The sequence below is a fragment of the Bubalus bubalis genome, chromosome 7 (assembly GCF_019923935.1).
Source record: "Bubalus bubalis isolate 160015118507 breed Murrah chromosome 7, NDDB_SH_1, whole genome shotgun sequence".
NCBI classification, from domain to species: Eukaryota; Metazoa; Chordata; class Mammalia; order Artiodactyla; family Bovidae; genus Bubalus; species Bubalus bubalis.
In genome coordinates this window covers 59,972,496-59,988,478 of record NC_059163.1, presented here as the reverse complement: position 1 = coordinate 59,988,478, position 15,983 = coordinate 59,972,496, and the positions used below count along the sequence as shown (strand labels likewise).

Sequence of the window (15,983 nt, the reverse complement as noted above, 5' to 3'; positions counted from 1 at the left end):
TGGAGTCTCGTCCCCGTGTCAGTGGTGCTGGCAGTGGCTGCTTCGCTGTGTGGCAAGTCATCGTGTGTAGTGTCTGCCTGTGGTCACAGCTTCGTATCTGTTTTCTCTGCACAAGTGTCTAAAGCCTGCTGTGTGGCCTCCAGGAGGGTTTGGAGGGAGGGGTGTGCTTCCTGGGTTAAACTTAATTGTTTGTAGCTAACTGATCTTAGTAAACCTAGAGATACATGGGATTTTGTTTGTTTTTAAAATGAACATTTTGAAAAGCACGAGTAATTTATGTTGAGTGCTAAAGAATCTGCCTGCCAGTGCAGGAGGCTTGGGTTCGATCCCTGGGTCAGGAACATCCTCTGGAGGAGGAAATGGCAGCCCACTCCAGTATTCTTGTCCAAATCCCATGGACAGAGAAAGCTGGCGGACGACAGTCCATGGGGGTCACAAAAGAGTTGGACAGTCACAGAAGAGTCGGACACAACTTAGTGACTAAACAAAAGGTAGAAACTCCAAGGTGGGATTAGTGCTTTCCTTTCTTATAAGTGAAAAAAAAGAGAGAGACCAGAGTTCTGTTTCTGTGATGTGAAGGGTACAGCAGGGAGGAAGCAGACCCGGAGGAAGGCACCTGGCACTCCCAGCCTCCAGAACTGGGAGAAATGAGCATTTGTTGTCTCTGCCACCCGTTGTTGGCACATTGTTGCAGCACCCTGAGCTAAGACCGCTCTGCTCCCCATGCCTCTCCTGGCACCCCCACGTGGACTTTGCACGTGGAGCATCCTGGGGTACAGTTTGGAAACCAGCACTCCATATGCAGCCCGTCTACTCTCACCAGGCCGTGGCCTGATCCCCCTGACACCCTGTGTTGTGGTGAGAGGGGATTTGCGGCAAGGATACTGGTTTCCTCTCTAGGCTTCTTCTCACCTGCCCAGGAAGATGGAGGTGCAGAAAGGCCCCTCGCCCTCAGGTCGGGTGGCTGGGGCTGGCCTGCTGGGAGGAGGCACTGGAAGACACATGGTAAATAAAGGAGCTGCTTTTGTGCAGATGATTAAAAAACAGGAGAGAAATCATGAGCTTATCTGTTGGTTGTGTAGTTTTCTGTTTGTGTCGGATGACTCATTGGTCTGTGTTTCTGACTATTTATGTTCGTATTTGGGAGTTTTCTGGAAGAAAATGTGTTATCACTGTAATTGTGTGGGTAGTTGATCTGCACTTTCTAATGCATTTCCTAAGAAATGGTATTAATTATAAACAATTGCCTTTGACAAAGATAAAAACAAGATTGGTTTTGGTGTTTGCAAAGCAAGCTGTATTACATTTAAAATTTTTATTTAATTATCAGGTCATCCATAATGGATGGAGTCATTACTGAATTAATTTGAAATAATTTATTTGAAAAGTACCCCTATTCCCAAGTTTTATGAAACCATCAATTAAGGTAAACCTCTAACCTAAAGTAAGTGTTCCAGTCATCAGAAACCCAGGTTGCTGGGTCCCACCCCCCAGTTTGTGATCCAGTAGGTCTAAGGTGGGACCAAGAATTTGCGGTTCTAACAAGTCAACAGGTGATACTGATGCTGCTGGTCTGCAGACCTCACTGTGAGAACTACTCCTCTGGACTGAACCCATAGCCTGGGTTCTGTTGACAGTGACCCCACATGCTGGTGTGGGCAGTGGGATCAGGGAGACATCTCCTCCTGGACGCCCACAGTGAGGTCCAAGCAGTGTGGGCTTGACCAGCAGCTCTCATCTAGGAGGGTCAACCGTGTGAGTGGTAAATGTTGGGTGGTCCTACCCCTTTTTAAAAATCCATGTGGACAAGCTCTTAAGGGCTCAGGTAGCAGCTGAGGCAAATCCCCATGTGGTAAATGTTCACAGGCTAGTTGTTTTCTCACCTCTGCTCTGGAGCTTCGGTCAGGATGGCAGTCCTGCTTATTTAGCACAGGAGATCCTTCACTGTTTGACCAGACTCATTTCTTACAATCTGTATGCCCTCTTTCCAGTACCCCCACTGGCGCTAACTTTCCCAGAGTGACATGGAACTGCTCGAAACTCCCCAGGAATTCATCGCGATGTGTCGTTTTAATTTCCTCCCTTTGCAGGGAGTGGCATTCCTGGTCACCCTGCAGGACTCAGTGCCTGGCCATCCCCTCCACCACTGCCCTTGCCCCACCCCAATGGAAGGGGCAGCCTAGGGGCACCTCTCCTAGAGGTAGGTCTTCCATCACAGCCCTCTGCGCCTTGGCCACCCCTGTGGGCTCTTGTCCTGCCACTTGACATGCTGACCTGTCATGGTGGCCTCCTCAGCTCTCTCCTTGGGGACAGCAGTTGGTTCATTTTATCGTTGTTCTCAGAATGAACTAAATGCATGATTGGTCCCTGGACGATTAACACTGCAATTTGTAATGTTCATGTTTTATATAAAAAGTCGCATCTACATAAATGTCAGATGTCTCCATTTAGATAGCTATATGTAAAGTTTATATAAAGTTTTAAAAATAGTTTTTCGTAAAATTGAGAATAAAACTGCTGAAAAGAGCTGAGCCCCAGTCACCTGGGCCTGGAACTGTACGCTGCCTGGAGCCCTCGGTGTTCCTTCCTCCTCTGTGCCTGTTCTCCCTTGTTCCCTCCACGTAGACCGTCCTTCCTGACTTCTCTCCCTCCTGCTTCACGTTTCCCAAGATGCTGCATTCTGCTGTGACCTCCTACTCCAGTGAGCTGCTCTTGCATGACTGTCAGCCGCCCCACCCCCCCGCCTCCCCCCGGCATACTGTTCTCAGAATCTTAGCAGCTCTGCTGACGTTTGCTGAGGGAGCATAAAGGACCTGGGAGGGTTGGGAGTGACCGGAGGAGTCTTCTCAGAGGGCATGACCTCAGCTGAGCTCTGGAGGAGGAGGAAGGGAGTCAGCCACACAAAGAAAGGCCAGAACGGCCACGCAGCCGTCCTGAGAGTGGCCAGGCCTCTCCAGTGCTTGCTCCTCTTGTGACCATGGGTTCCGGACACAGCCCTGGAGACCTGGGACCATGCTGTTCTTTCCTTCTTAGAGTATGTGTCTCTCTTCCCCAGTATCCTTCAGTCAGCCAGTCATCTTGTTTATCCCCAGCCCCAGTCTGATTGTGGAAAAGTCTAAACAACACAAAGGTTTTCCCAGCTTTAGATGAAGTGATAGGAGAATGATGACAGTGATGCGCAGCTCAGCGGCAGCCTGGCCCGGCGCTGCTGTCAGTGCTCTCAAGGCTTTGTCACACGTTCCCTGCCTCAGAGCTGTGGAGGCAGGTGCTGTTGTGCGCTGTGGACGAGGAGGCTGAGGCACGGAGCAGTCAAGGGACTGCTTTCTGGGCTGGTCAAGGGCAGCACACGTGTCATCAGGGCTTTGTTTCCCTCTCTGTTCATTCCTGTCACCCCAAGGCACTGGGATGAGCCAGCCCAGCTCCACCAGCATGTCAGCTTTGCATCTCAGACCTTTGTCACTGAGGCTTATTGGGCGGCTGGGAGGGTGAGATGTGTGGGTACTCATGAAGCATGCTGCCTGGCGCAGAGTAAGTGCTGGGGGTGAATTGTTGGAGCCTCACTTTCCCCATCGGAAAAGGAGGGGACTTGAGCTAAGTCATCCTCTAGTGTCCCGTTCAGCCCCACATTCCTGTGCTCCTGCAAGTCCTGAGGATTCCCTCAGGGCAGGGCAGGGAAGGCGGGTGAGCAGGAGTGTCCCCTGGGGGGCAGGCCTGGTCCGGACGCACCCCCCCACCAACACACCCCCCAAAGGCCTTTGGTGGTGGTATGCTTTTCCACCTTACTGTGTCTCATAAAACTGCAGGAACCACAATTTGAAATTCAAGGTTATGTACATGGTAACAGGAGAGATGAAACTATGACGAAGATGAACATTTCATATTCCCACTGAGACTGAGTATTTGTTCCTCTTCATAGTTTTGTTGGGGCTTCCCTGATAGCTCAGTTGGTAAAGAATCCGCCTGCAATGCAGGAGACCCCGGGTTGATTCCTGGGTTGGGAAGATCTGCTGGAGAAGGGATAGGCTACCCACTCCAGTATTCTTGGGCTTCCCTTGTGGCTCAGTTGGTAAAGAATCCGCCTGCAATGCGGGAAACCTGGGTTTGATCCCTGGGTTTTGTTGTCTTTAATCAAGAAATGGGAGTCCTGACCTTCGATCCCTCCAAAAAGCATATTATCATCTCCCTTGCAGATGCAAAAATAAATGCCATTCTTTCAAAGGATAATTTATCCAGGGCGCTAAGTTTTTCTTGGTTCTTTTCAAGCTTCTGTAGGCCTTGACTTTCCCAGGCACTTCCTCCCCCTATGGGGGCAGTGCTTGACCCTGAGCTCTCACAGCTCAGCCCCAGAGGGAGGCCCCCCAGGCTCCCCAGGAGTGCCTGCGTGCACCTTCCTTGCCTCAGTCACCTGCCTCTGCCCGGCTCTCCTCCCTGGACTTGCATCACCCTGTGCCTTCTTGCTTCTCCATGAGCTGTCACCAGAGCCCCTCACCAGACTGAGTCCAAAAGTCGTCTTCACAGACCCTTGGAAACAACCCCACACGCCTACTTTGGGAAGTCACAGGGACAGAGATCTATAGGGCTCTTGCATTTGTTTCCAGTTTCTGCATTTCTTGGCTGCTTAAAAAAAATTGTGTGCTTGCCTCCCCATCACATCCCTCACTCCACTGCATTCCATCTCAGGCAGAGGTAGGCTCCCTGTTCTGTCTTTAGAGCTTACTCCCTTCCCCACCCCAGCACTTCTCCACATTGTTTCATAATAGCCCTTCATTTGTCGGATCTGCTAAGCTCTGCATTCCCTGATGGCTGGGGTATCGTTCCAGGGCTGAAGAATGCGTAAATGAGATAAATTTTCTTTTAGAAATTGTAAGAGCCCCAATCCTTCTATCATTCCCACTAATTAATACATAAATAAACCAGTCAGGCTGTCGATAACCTGGGCACGACCATTCTTCTGTTTGTATGTGCACCGTCTGGTCATTAGCAGAATGGCTCAGTGCATAATGCTCACCTGCATTTCTTGTTGTGCTGCTCTTATAGGAAGTGGCTCTTATTATTTCCACCCATCTGAATATTACTTGTCCTTAAAGCACAACCACCAGTTCTAGCAACCTGATGTTGTTAAGAATGACAGCTGATATTTTATCGAATGCTTCCTTTGTGCCAGGCTTCCCCGCCCCCACACTTGCATATTCAGGAGGTGTTAGTCTCTGAGTCCTATCCGACTCTCTGCAACCCCATGGACTGTAGTCCGCCAGGCTCCTCTGTCCATTTAATTCTCCAGGCAAGAATACTGGAGTGGGTTGCCATTTCCTTCTCCAGGGGTTCTTCCCTGACCCAGGGAGCAAACCCAGGTCTCTTGCATTGCAGTCAGATTCTTTACCATCTGAGCCACTGGGGAAGCATCTACATTGAATGCTCATGCTAATCCTCTGAGAGGCACTCTGGTGCAAATTTTGCACGTGAGGGTGCAAGTGTAAAGTGTTCAGACTACCTGTTTGAGGTTAAGTAGCTAGGTTAGTGGGGGAGCTGGGATTCGACCTCAGACATCTGCCTCCAGGGCCCAAGGCCTTGACTTGATGCACAGGAGAAATTCATTTTCTTTGCTGAACTTCTTGTACCCTTTGTATTTCTTAGCAGTCGTGTACTTCTCTAAGTCATCCTTGACATTTGAGGGACTGTGTCATAGGGCTTCTGGATTTCTAGTAGCAGGTGTCAAAAACTTAAGAATACTGGTTTTTAAAAAATAAATATTTCTTAAAAATTCTTTTTTCTTGTGCTCAAGTTGCTTCAGTCATGTCTGACTCTTTGCAACCCCATGGTCCGGAGCCCACCAAGCTCCTCTGTCTCTGGGATTCTCCAGGCAAGAATACTGGAGTGGGTTGCCATGCCTTCCTCCAGGGCACGTACTTTCCAAGATAGAATACTGGAGTGGATTGCCATGCCTTCCTCCAGGGCATCTTCCCAACTGAGGGATCAAACTGCATCTCCTGCATTGCAGGCAAATTCTTTACCACTGAGCCACCTCATATAATGCAACTGTAGAAAAATAGCAAGTTTTTTTTTTTTTAAATTATTTTCCATAAAGCATCCGAAGAAGTCAGGGTAGGGTGCAGAGAGATGAATTCATTTGTTGGTGACTTTCCTGTGTGTGTCTGCTGTTTTCCCAGACATGGAATATAGCAGGGACCGCCGATATCTCTGCTCCCCTGGCATCTGTGTTCTGTTGTGGGAGGGGTGAGGTTTGCGCTTTGTAAACAGTTTGACAGCATTCATTCAAGGACTGCCTGTTTCTTTCTTAAATCTACATATTCCTTTTGTTTTTTTTTAAGAAATTTTCTTCAGGTTTTGGTACAACAGATGCTGCAGGTGTTAATCCCTGTTGTTGTTAACTTCTCTCCAGAGATTAAATGTTCAGTTTTAATTTTTGTTTCCAAGGTCTGTGGGACATAGTTAAAACAGGTTTGAGAGTAACTGGAATTTTAAACATTTTCTTTCTCTTTTGGCATGGGAAATCAGGATTTTTCAAAAGGGATGGAGATAGTTATATAATGCTCTATGGTGGGATAAGAATTAAAAGCAGAATATTGGTGAGTACTGTCTGTTAGAAGGTCTGTCTCTTCATTTTCTTCTGGCAGCTCCTCTTTCTTACAGGGGTACTTAACGCATCATTTAATGTCATGTCTTTAAAAGGAGGAGAACTGCAGTTCAAACTTGGAATCAGTGTCTTGTGAAACTGCAAGAAAGGAGCCCTCCTTGTATTCCAGACTTCACAGAGCCCGAGGCTGGACAGGTGTGAGGCCAGGCACACACGTTCCTTTTCCTCCATAACGTTCTTCCCCACACGTGTGTGTGCAGAGAGGATGTGGCAGCACAGAGCAGCTGAAGAATAATTTGGCATCAACAGTATTGACACACCGGCATAGATCATGTTTATGATTCTACTGAGAAGGTTATGCCAGTGATTTAGGTAGAGGCAGCTGTCTCTTAGGGGCCCTGAATTATGGCTGGTTTAACAATTCTTAGAACCCATTGAAGGCTATTGTTGCTGAGCGTCTACATAATTTAAGCCCTCGCCATCCTGTCTTTATAGGAGATGTCAGAATAGTACAAGCCAGTCCCAGACTGACCTGTTCCTGCAGCCCTGTGGCTGTGTGGCTTTGCAGGCTTTAGGAAGACGTCTGTCGGTGCCTGTGGTCTCTGCAGTTGGGTTGGTCAGAGGTGAATGCCATTTCTCACATTTTGCCCTGAGGGGCTGGAACCCATAAGGTGTGCCTCTTTGCAGAGATTTACAGAGAGGGACTGACCAAGCTGGCCTGGGGGTGGGGCAGCCAGCTCTGCCTCTCTGCACTAAGCCACCCTCTTCCACCTGAGCCTCTGGGTGGCTGCCCCTCAGCAAGAACATAATTCGAGGACAGAGCGAGGTCCCCACGTTGTTCTGGAGAATATTAGAAACATCAAATCCTCTCTCAGACCACCAAGCACATCCTATCCTGGGTACATATTAAGGACTCAACAAATTCTGGTGTCAACAGCTTAGGAACTATCCAAGTTAGCTCATGCGTATGTTTATTATTAGAGCAAGGTCCTAATAATAAAAGCAAGCCAGCAGTTGTCCAACATTTTCACATTGTTATCCTCACCCTGCCACTCCAGTCAAGCCCTTGCATACACGGGTGTACACCTCACGCAGCTGTGCCCCAGACACGCATGCATACACCTGAGTGATCACCAGATATAGCCTTGTCCCAGATCTGGATCTTTTTCCATTGATGAGATTAGCCAGGTCCCATTTATAATAAATGTTTGACTGTCCCCTTTTAGTAAATTACTAGTAGCTAGGTTACTGTTAATATGAACAAAAGATAGTATATTTTTAAAAACTGTTAGAGATTAGAACACCAGTAATTGTTATCACATAAAATAAACTTGGTGAAGGGGGTATTTTACCCCTTCCCAGGGTTTAGGAGCGAGTTAGTGATGGGTATTTTATTCTGATTCAGGTTCTCACTGGAGGTGATTTTGTCCTTCCTTGTCCCCAGTGGGCATTTAGTGTTGTCTGGGTGTTTTTGATTGTTAGTGCTGGCATAAGTGGATATTACTGTCCTCTAGTAAGTAGTGCCCAGGGATGCTTGTAAACATTCCATAATGCACAGAACAGTCCTCTGTGACAAAGAATTAGCCCAAAGTGTCAGTGGTCCTGCCGGTGAGACACCCTGCTGTAAATCGTTAGGTTTATTTGCTGAACTGTATAGCAGATTAGCCTTTATTTAGTTAGTTCACACTAGTGCTCATAATCCAGTGTGTTCTGCACTGGGCCTTGGTACCCTGACCAGGATTGGGATGAGCTCCAGACATGTGTGAAAGCCTGAGTTCAGGCAACTGATGGCAACACTTGGACTATGTTCTATGGGCCGTAGAATGGCCAAGGAAAAGAACTGACATGATAATAAGCACCTAGGGTCGCGGAAGGGGGTGAACAGTAAAAATGGGGTGTGGAGCCCAGTCTTCCGAGTGTGTTTTGAGACCACCGGTGGTGGCATCCCCTGGGAGCTTGATGGAAATGCAGACTCTCAGGCTCCCCTCAGACTGACTGAGTCAAAATCTGCATTTCTGCAGGATACCCATGTGTGTCTGAAAGTTAGGCACTGGGTAAGCATTTTCTACTTGGAGGAAAATATATCTCCATTCAGACTGTGGCTCTGACTCTTACCAGAGGTGTGACCTTGGCCATGTTATAAAACCTCACTGCACCTTAGTTATTTTGCCTGTAGAAAGGGGATACCATCACCTACCTCTTGAAGTGGTCGTGACAATCAACAGGCTTATCTGTGCCAAGGACTCATCACATGGTAAAAGCTCAACAAACTGAGCTGTGATGAATAAAAAGAAGGCTAAAGTAGAGAACCCTTTTGTTGTTCAGTTGCTCAGTTGTGTCCGACTCTCTGCGACCCCATGGACTGCAGCACACCAGGCTTCCCTGTCCTTGACCATCTCCCAGAGTTTGCTCAAGCTCATGTCCATTGAGTCAGTAATGCCATTCAACCATCTCGTCTTCTGTCATCCCCTTCTCCTCCTGCCTTCAATCTTTCCTAGCATCAGGGTCTTTTCTAGTGAGTTGGCTCTTTGCATCAGGTGGCCAAAGTATCGGAGCTTCAGCATCAGTCCTTCCAATGAATATTCAGGACTGATTGCCTTTAGGATTGACTGGTTTGATCTCCTTGCCGTCCATGGTACTCTTCAAGAGTTTTCTCCAAAACCACAGTTCACAAGCATCAGTTCTTTGGCGCTCAGCTTTCTTTATAGTCCAACTCTCACATCCATAACATAACTACTAGAAAAACATAGCTTTGACTAGATGGACCATTGTTGGCAAAGTAATGTCTCTGCTTTTTACAGAGAACCCTAGGGAGGCAATTTATGTCTTAAACCTCACAGTCATCATCACCAGACAGTGTTTGGACTCTACAAATCTGATTTCTTTGAATAGGAAAATAGCAGAACCTGGAGTGTCATAAGCTTCTGTAGACTGTGGTTCCTCTCAGCAGCCTAGTTGGCAGAGAGTAGGTGGGTCTGGGGACCAAACAGCCAGAATTCCTAGACATGTTCCATCAGCCCAGCTTGAGGCACACTGCCCTGTTCATTCTCCCTGAAAGTTAACATAGTAGGAATCTTTAGGACACTGAAGAGGAGAAAGGCTGTGAAGAAGGATGCGGTTTGAGGAAGGAGACCGTGAGAGTTGAGTCCTCATCTTGCTGGTAGAGTGTAAGGATGGGAAGGAGTCTTCAGATTCAGTCCACTGAATGCTCAGGTGACAGGGCCGTCCCTATTTTTTTCTATATACATGTAAAGATCGTCTGAAATTCGGCCCTACCCACCGCTCCTGTGCCTGCTGCATCACCCCTGACAGCTCACAAGAATTACTTTTTGGAAACAAGAATCTTTTATGAACCAGAGGAAGGGTAAATATTTCCAGTATGAGATAAAGCAGATCTTGAATCATAACTGCAGGGTCCAGCAGAGTGTCAGCAGCCAGGATGGTAAAAGAAGAAAACAAAGAACAGAAAAAGGGAAGGGCTCAAGTGGAAGATTTCGTGCTGCAGAATAAGATTAAATTAATAATACTGACTAAACATTACTTTGCCAACAAAGGTTCGTCTAGTCAAGGCTATGGTTTTTCCTGTGGTCATGTATGGATGCAAGAGTTGGACTGTGAAGAAGGCTGAGCGCCAAAGAATTGATGCTTTTGAACTGTGGTGTTGGAGAAGACTCTTGAGAGTCCCTTGGACTGCAAGGAGATCCAACCAGTCCATTCTGAAGGAGATCAGCCCTGGGATTTCTTTGGAAGGAATGATGCTAAAGCTGAAACTCCAGTACTTTGGCCACCTCATGCGAGGAGTTGACTCATTGGAAAAGACTCTGATGCTGGGAGGGATTGGGGCAGGAGGAGAAGGGGACGACAGAGGATGAGATGGCTGGATGGCATCACTGACTTATTGGATGTGAGTCTGGGTAAACTCCGGGAGTTGGTGATGGACAGGGAGGCCTGGCGTGCTGTGATTCATGGGGTTGCAAAGAGTCGGACATGACTGAGCGACTGAACTGAAAGTTCCTTTTGAAAACGTGATTAATTTAGAGTGCCCCTCTAAGTATACAGGTTGTGAGAGGTGAGTTGTCAAAAGTGTTTTGCAAGAGAACATTTTTTCAACCTTTGATTTAAATCAGAACAGGTTTGCAGTATTTTCTTTAATTTTCAATTATAAAAATGTTTATTATTATAAATTTTAGAAAACTTTCAGGAAATACAAAGATGAATGGCAATCACACCAAACCCAGAACCTGCGACTGTCTTACCTCAACTATTATTTATCAAGCACCTGTTGGTTGCCAGGGACTGCATGGTGCTGGACAGAGCCTCATGGACAAGAAGGCAAAGTTCTAACCTTCTCTGAGCTTACGGTTGAGGGACTAAATTTTGATGTGTTTCCTTCTAGTATTTTTTGTCTGCCCTTAATATGTGTAGCCAACAATAGGAGTTAGCATTCCCTATATTCCTGTGTGTTGGACCCTGTTTTAGGTGGTTTGTATGTATGTATTAACTCAGTCCCTGTAACACCATTATGAGGGAGGGGCTATTATTCCCACTTGAAAGATTGGGAAATGGAGGCTCAAAGAGGTTAAGAAACTTGCTGCTGCTGCTAAGTCACTTCAGTTGTGTCCGATTCTGTGTGACCCCATAGATGGCAGCCCACCAGGCTCCCCCATCCCTGGGATTCTCCAGGCAAGCACACTGGAGGGGGTTGCCATTTCCTTCTCCAATGCATGAAAGTGAAAAGTGAAAGTGAAGTTGCTCAGTCGTGTCCAGCTCTTCGCAACCCCATGGACTGCAGCCTACCAGGCTCTTACATCCATGGGATTTTCCAGGCAAGAGTACTGGAGTGGGGTGTCATTGCCTTCTCTGAAGAAACTTGCTAAATATCACAAAATCCACACATGCAGGGTGTTGATGAAAACCATTAAAAGCCAGGCAGCCTGACTCCAGAGCCTGACCTATTAATCACTGAACTGTCTGCCTCACATAATATTTACAAAATTGAGATCATGCAATATAGTTTTGATTCCTGCTTTTAAATTGACCATTACATTGAGCATCATCCTGTAACGTTCATAAATGGTCTATTATTTCTTACCTCCAAAAAAGTACAATATTAGTTCATTTGTTTAATAGGCTCACAATGAAATAAGTGTAAATAAAAATGTGATAAGTACTCTTAATGGCTTATTATTATTTTTTCAATCCAACATTTTTAAGAGGAGTTAAGGTGGACAACTTAGGAAATTAAGCATTTTGTGGCTTACACATGATTTCACCGCAGGAAAACAAACCCAGCTTTAGATAAAAGGCAATGGTGATGACTGTTCTATAAATTAGACATAACATGGAATAGTGTTAGAGCCATTGGATGGAAGAGGGTGTGTTGTCTGGTGGATGGTTGTGAGGCTCAGGTTGCCGGCACAGGCTTTTCACTGCACGTGTTAAGAATGCACTGAGTCAGATGAGGTCTGCTTGTAGGGGAGCTTAACGCAGCTCTTCATCACTACTTTCATGGTGAGCCATTGGGATGTTCTCTGTGTGTCTGTAAGGTATTGGTTTCAGTAACACTGCATCAGCAACATCATGTCTGCAGTTGGGAAAGATACAAATTCTTGAACTGTAAAGAGATTTCAGCTAAGAAATAGAAATTTGAAAATTGATGTCATAAGAGACATTTGAATTGTGAAAGTGGTAGTCACTCAGTCATGTCTGACTCTTTGCGACCCCATGAACTGTAGCCCTCCAGGCTCCTCTGCCCATGGGATTTTCCAGGCAAGCATACTGGAGTGGGTTGCCATTCCTGTTTCCAAAGAATCTTCCCTATTCAGGGATCGAGCCTAGGTCTTCTTCATTGCAGGCAGATTCTTTACCAATTGAGCCACCAGGGAAGCCCCTTGTAGGGTTTGTAATTGTAGGGGTATCTATAGAAAGCATGAACTTACTGTTTCACCCTGGACAAATTACCTGGCTTCTCTGAGCCATAGCTTTCTCTTCAGGCTGATACTTGCCTTCTGGAGTTGGCATCAGGATGAAAGAAGTCTGTCCATATGAAATACCTGACATGGTGCCCAGTGCTTGGTAGAGGAACTATTAATGGTCACTGTTACTATTGGCAATTAAAGATTAAAAGTTTTAACTTCCTTTGAAGCACCTAGCCTTATAATACAGTGGTCAGGAATGTACATGAAAGCCAGACTGCTTGGGTTCCAACCCTGGCTCTAACTGCTTCCTAGCTGTGTGGCCTTGGGCAAGGCACGTAACTGCCTGTGCTTCCGTTTGTTTCTCTTTAGAACTGAACAGTTACCATACCTGCATCTTAGGGTGGTTGAGAGGTAAATGAATTACATACATAAAACCTGCAGAACAATTTGGATCAGAGTGAACACTATATGAAAGTGTGCTGTGGTTATCAATCACATAGTCATTAATTCAGAAAAAGATAAAATATTACACCTTACAAAGTAGGTGTCTTTGACGATTTCCCCAGCTGCTGTGACTTCTTACTATTTGATGTAGCAATATAACATGTTAGATGTTGGTGGCTCGGGTGTAGTTTTTCAATTCATAGTAAAACTTGAATTTTAAATTTAGTAATGTCATTGTTAATATCTGAGCAGAATTTTCTGATTAGGGACTATGTTTAAATATAATTTTTTATTGAAAAATGGCCATTCTGGATGTGGTATATGTATACAATGGAATATCTCTCAGTCATAAAAAAGGATGAATTTTTGTCATTTGCTGCAACAAGGGATGGTCTTGGAGGGTATTATGCTAAGTGAAATAAATCAGAGAAAGATGAAAACTGTATGATTTCCTTTATATGTATAATCCAAAAAATACAGTAAACTAATAAATATAATAAAAAAAAGACTCACAGAGAACAAACTTAGTGGTTCAGGGGGAGGTGGGATGAAAGGGAAGAGGATAAGGGGTCCAAACTATTATGTATAAAATAAACTACAAGAATATATTGTACAACACAGGGAATATAGCCAGTACTTTGTATGAACTATAAATGGAGTATAACCTTTAAAAATTGTGAATCACTATATTATACACCTGTAACGTGTGTACGTGCTCAGTTGTGCCCGACTCTGCAGTCCCGTGGACTGTAGCCTGCCAAACTCCTCTGTCCTTGGGATTTCCCAGGCAAGAATACTGGAGTGGGTTGCCATGCCATGATCCCAGGGGATCTCCTTGACTCAGGGATCGAAGCTGCATCTCTTGCACTGGCAGGCGGATTCTTTACCACTGTACCACCTGGGAAGCCAACATATAATACTGTATAGCAACTATACTTCACTTAAAAAAAATAAATAAAAAGGAAGAAAAGGAAAAAAGAAAACTGACCATCCTGAAATGTGCTTTTGCCTCCTCAGATTACTCAGAGTTGGGAGAGCTTCCCCCACGATCTCCACTAGAACCAGTTTGTGAAGATGGACCCTTTGGCCCTGTCCCAGAGGAAAAGAAAAGAACATCTCGTGAACTTCGGGAGCTGTGGCAAAAGGCCATTCTACAACAGATATTGCTGCTCAGGATGGAGAAGGAAAATCAAAAACTGCAAGGTTGGTTTTCTTTTTTTAACACTAAACTGGCCTGATGGTGGTTTAATTGGTCCTGACTCTAAAGTGAGACACATCAGACATAGGGGTGTTACTAAAAAAAAAAAAAAAGCAAGGTACTCCAACATACATAAATGTACATATTAAATGCATGTTTTACTTTTTTAAAGTAAAGTTAATACCTTTTACTTTCGGGAGATTTAATGATAATTGCACCCATTGTATTAAGTTGAATCTTCTGAGAGGCATCCTTCAATGTCAGCTTTAACTCTCTGAAAAGTGTCTTTTGTTTTCTGTCTCTTTGTCCCTGCTTTGTCTTCTGCTGTAGTCTTTGCCTGGGTATTAGGTGTGAACAGATCCTACATAAATCATTACAGTTCATAACCTCACTCTGTACTTTTTTAGTGAGTTGCAGGTAACCTGAAAAACAGAGAACTAGACTTCAGGTTAGTTGAGTTCTACCTGTATTGATATTCAGGTTTTATATAGACTGACTCACTTAATCCTGGTGACAACTCCGGAAGTTAGGTAGTAGCCTGAAGAGAAAACTGAGGCTCACGGCAGCTCCAGGGTTATGTTAGTGCCAAATTGAGACATGAAGTCTGAAGTTTAGATTATGTTCATTTCCTGATTCCAATAGTCATTTGAATCAATAAGTATTATTTTCAAAGTAGCTGAGAAGCTATGTTTTATGTACCCTTGTGGTATAACGGAAAGAACATGGGTCTTGGAGTACGGAGAGCTCCCTGAATGTAAAATAAGGAGGATTTTGGTTGAGAAATCTGAACATACTCTTTAAAAGGGAGGCTTGTACATGCTGACCCTGTCCAGAGAAGTTTTGGAATTATTTCCTGTTTCCTTGAACTTGCTCCTTGACTGCAGATCTTCATCTTTTATTGTAACGTTTTTATAGAACTCAAAGTTTTAAGACAGCTAATCTGATGAACAAGGTTCATTGTCCAAATGAGTATATCATCTTTGACCAAAAGCAAGGAGTCAAATACAAAGTAATAAGACCTTTTGATAAGAATAGTTGAACGGTTGGAATGGTCTATTCATGGGTGCCATGGCCTCTCCAGTACCCAGTATTGAACGTGAGAAAGACAGCTTGTCCTGTGAGGCTACTGTGGAAAGAGATGCCATGGTGAGGGGATTTTATAGCAGTGAATGCTAAGTTTTCTCCCAACTCTGTTTTTCTATCATTTTGTTGCATGTTCTTGAAAGTAATTCTAAAAGCAGATGTCTAAAAGAGATTTGATAGTGATGGCATCGCTGAGTGTTCCCTCAACTAAATGACAGCTTTGGAGCAGAGCACTTAGAGTCATTGGATGTTGGTTGGGACTTTTGTTAAAAAGCTGAAAGGCAATTATATTCATCACGTAGCCCATAAACCTTGACGCTTATCCTATCCAGTCTTCTTGCAGATGGCAGCCGCGGGAACTCAGAACATAGTTATAAAATGTAAAGGATACTGGCTGGCTTCTTGGGAATGTGAGGAGGAATCATGACTGTAGTTGATGATACAGGATCAGATTGCCACAGAGGCAGAGCTTTTGTGAAGCTGTGCAAGTGATGACCAGGCCAGCTAGAATGGGTGGGGAAGGGTTCCCTGAGGTGCCTGGAACACTTTGCCGGGTGTTGCATTGAGTTCAGTAGCCCTTGCCGGCATCTTCATTTGCTGCTTCCTTATTTCATCCAGCAGAGTTCTGTCCTATGTGGTCTCATATTGTTACTGTTTGAGTCTATTTCTTTCCTTAGCTCTATAAAGTCCAACATACTTTAGTGGTGAAAGCATAATAAACTTCCTAAACATCATCTAAGAAGCA

The 15,983-nt window shown here is 45.1% G+C and overlaps 1 protein-coding gene across 11 annotated transcripts in view; it reads left to right on the top strand.

The window, feature by feature from the left end:
- TBC1D1 (TBC1 domain family member 1) overlaps positions 1–15,983 on the top strand; it is a 224,205-nt gene that overhangs the window by 161,521 nt on the left and 46,701 nt on the right. For all 11 annotated transcript variants that reach the window (XM_006055896.4, XM_044945997.2, XM_044945999.1 and 8 more), the window contains one exon: positions 13,975–14,160. In XM_006055896.4, coding sequence (XP_006055958.4) covers positions 13,975–14,160 — 186 coding nt within the window. The remainder of the gene's footprint in view (positions 1–13,974; positions 14,161–15,983) is intronic.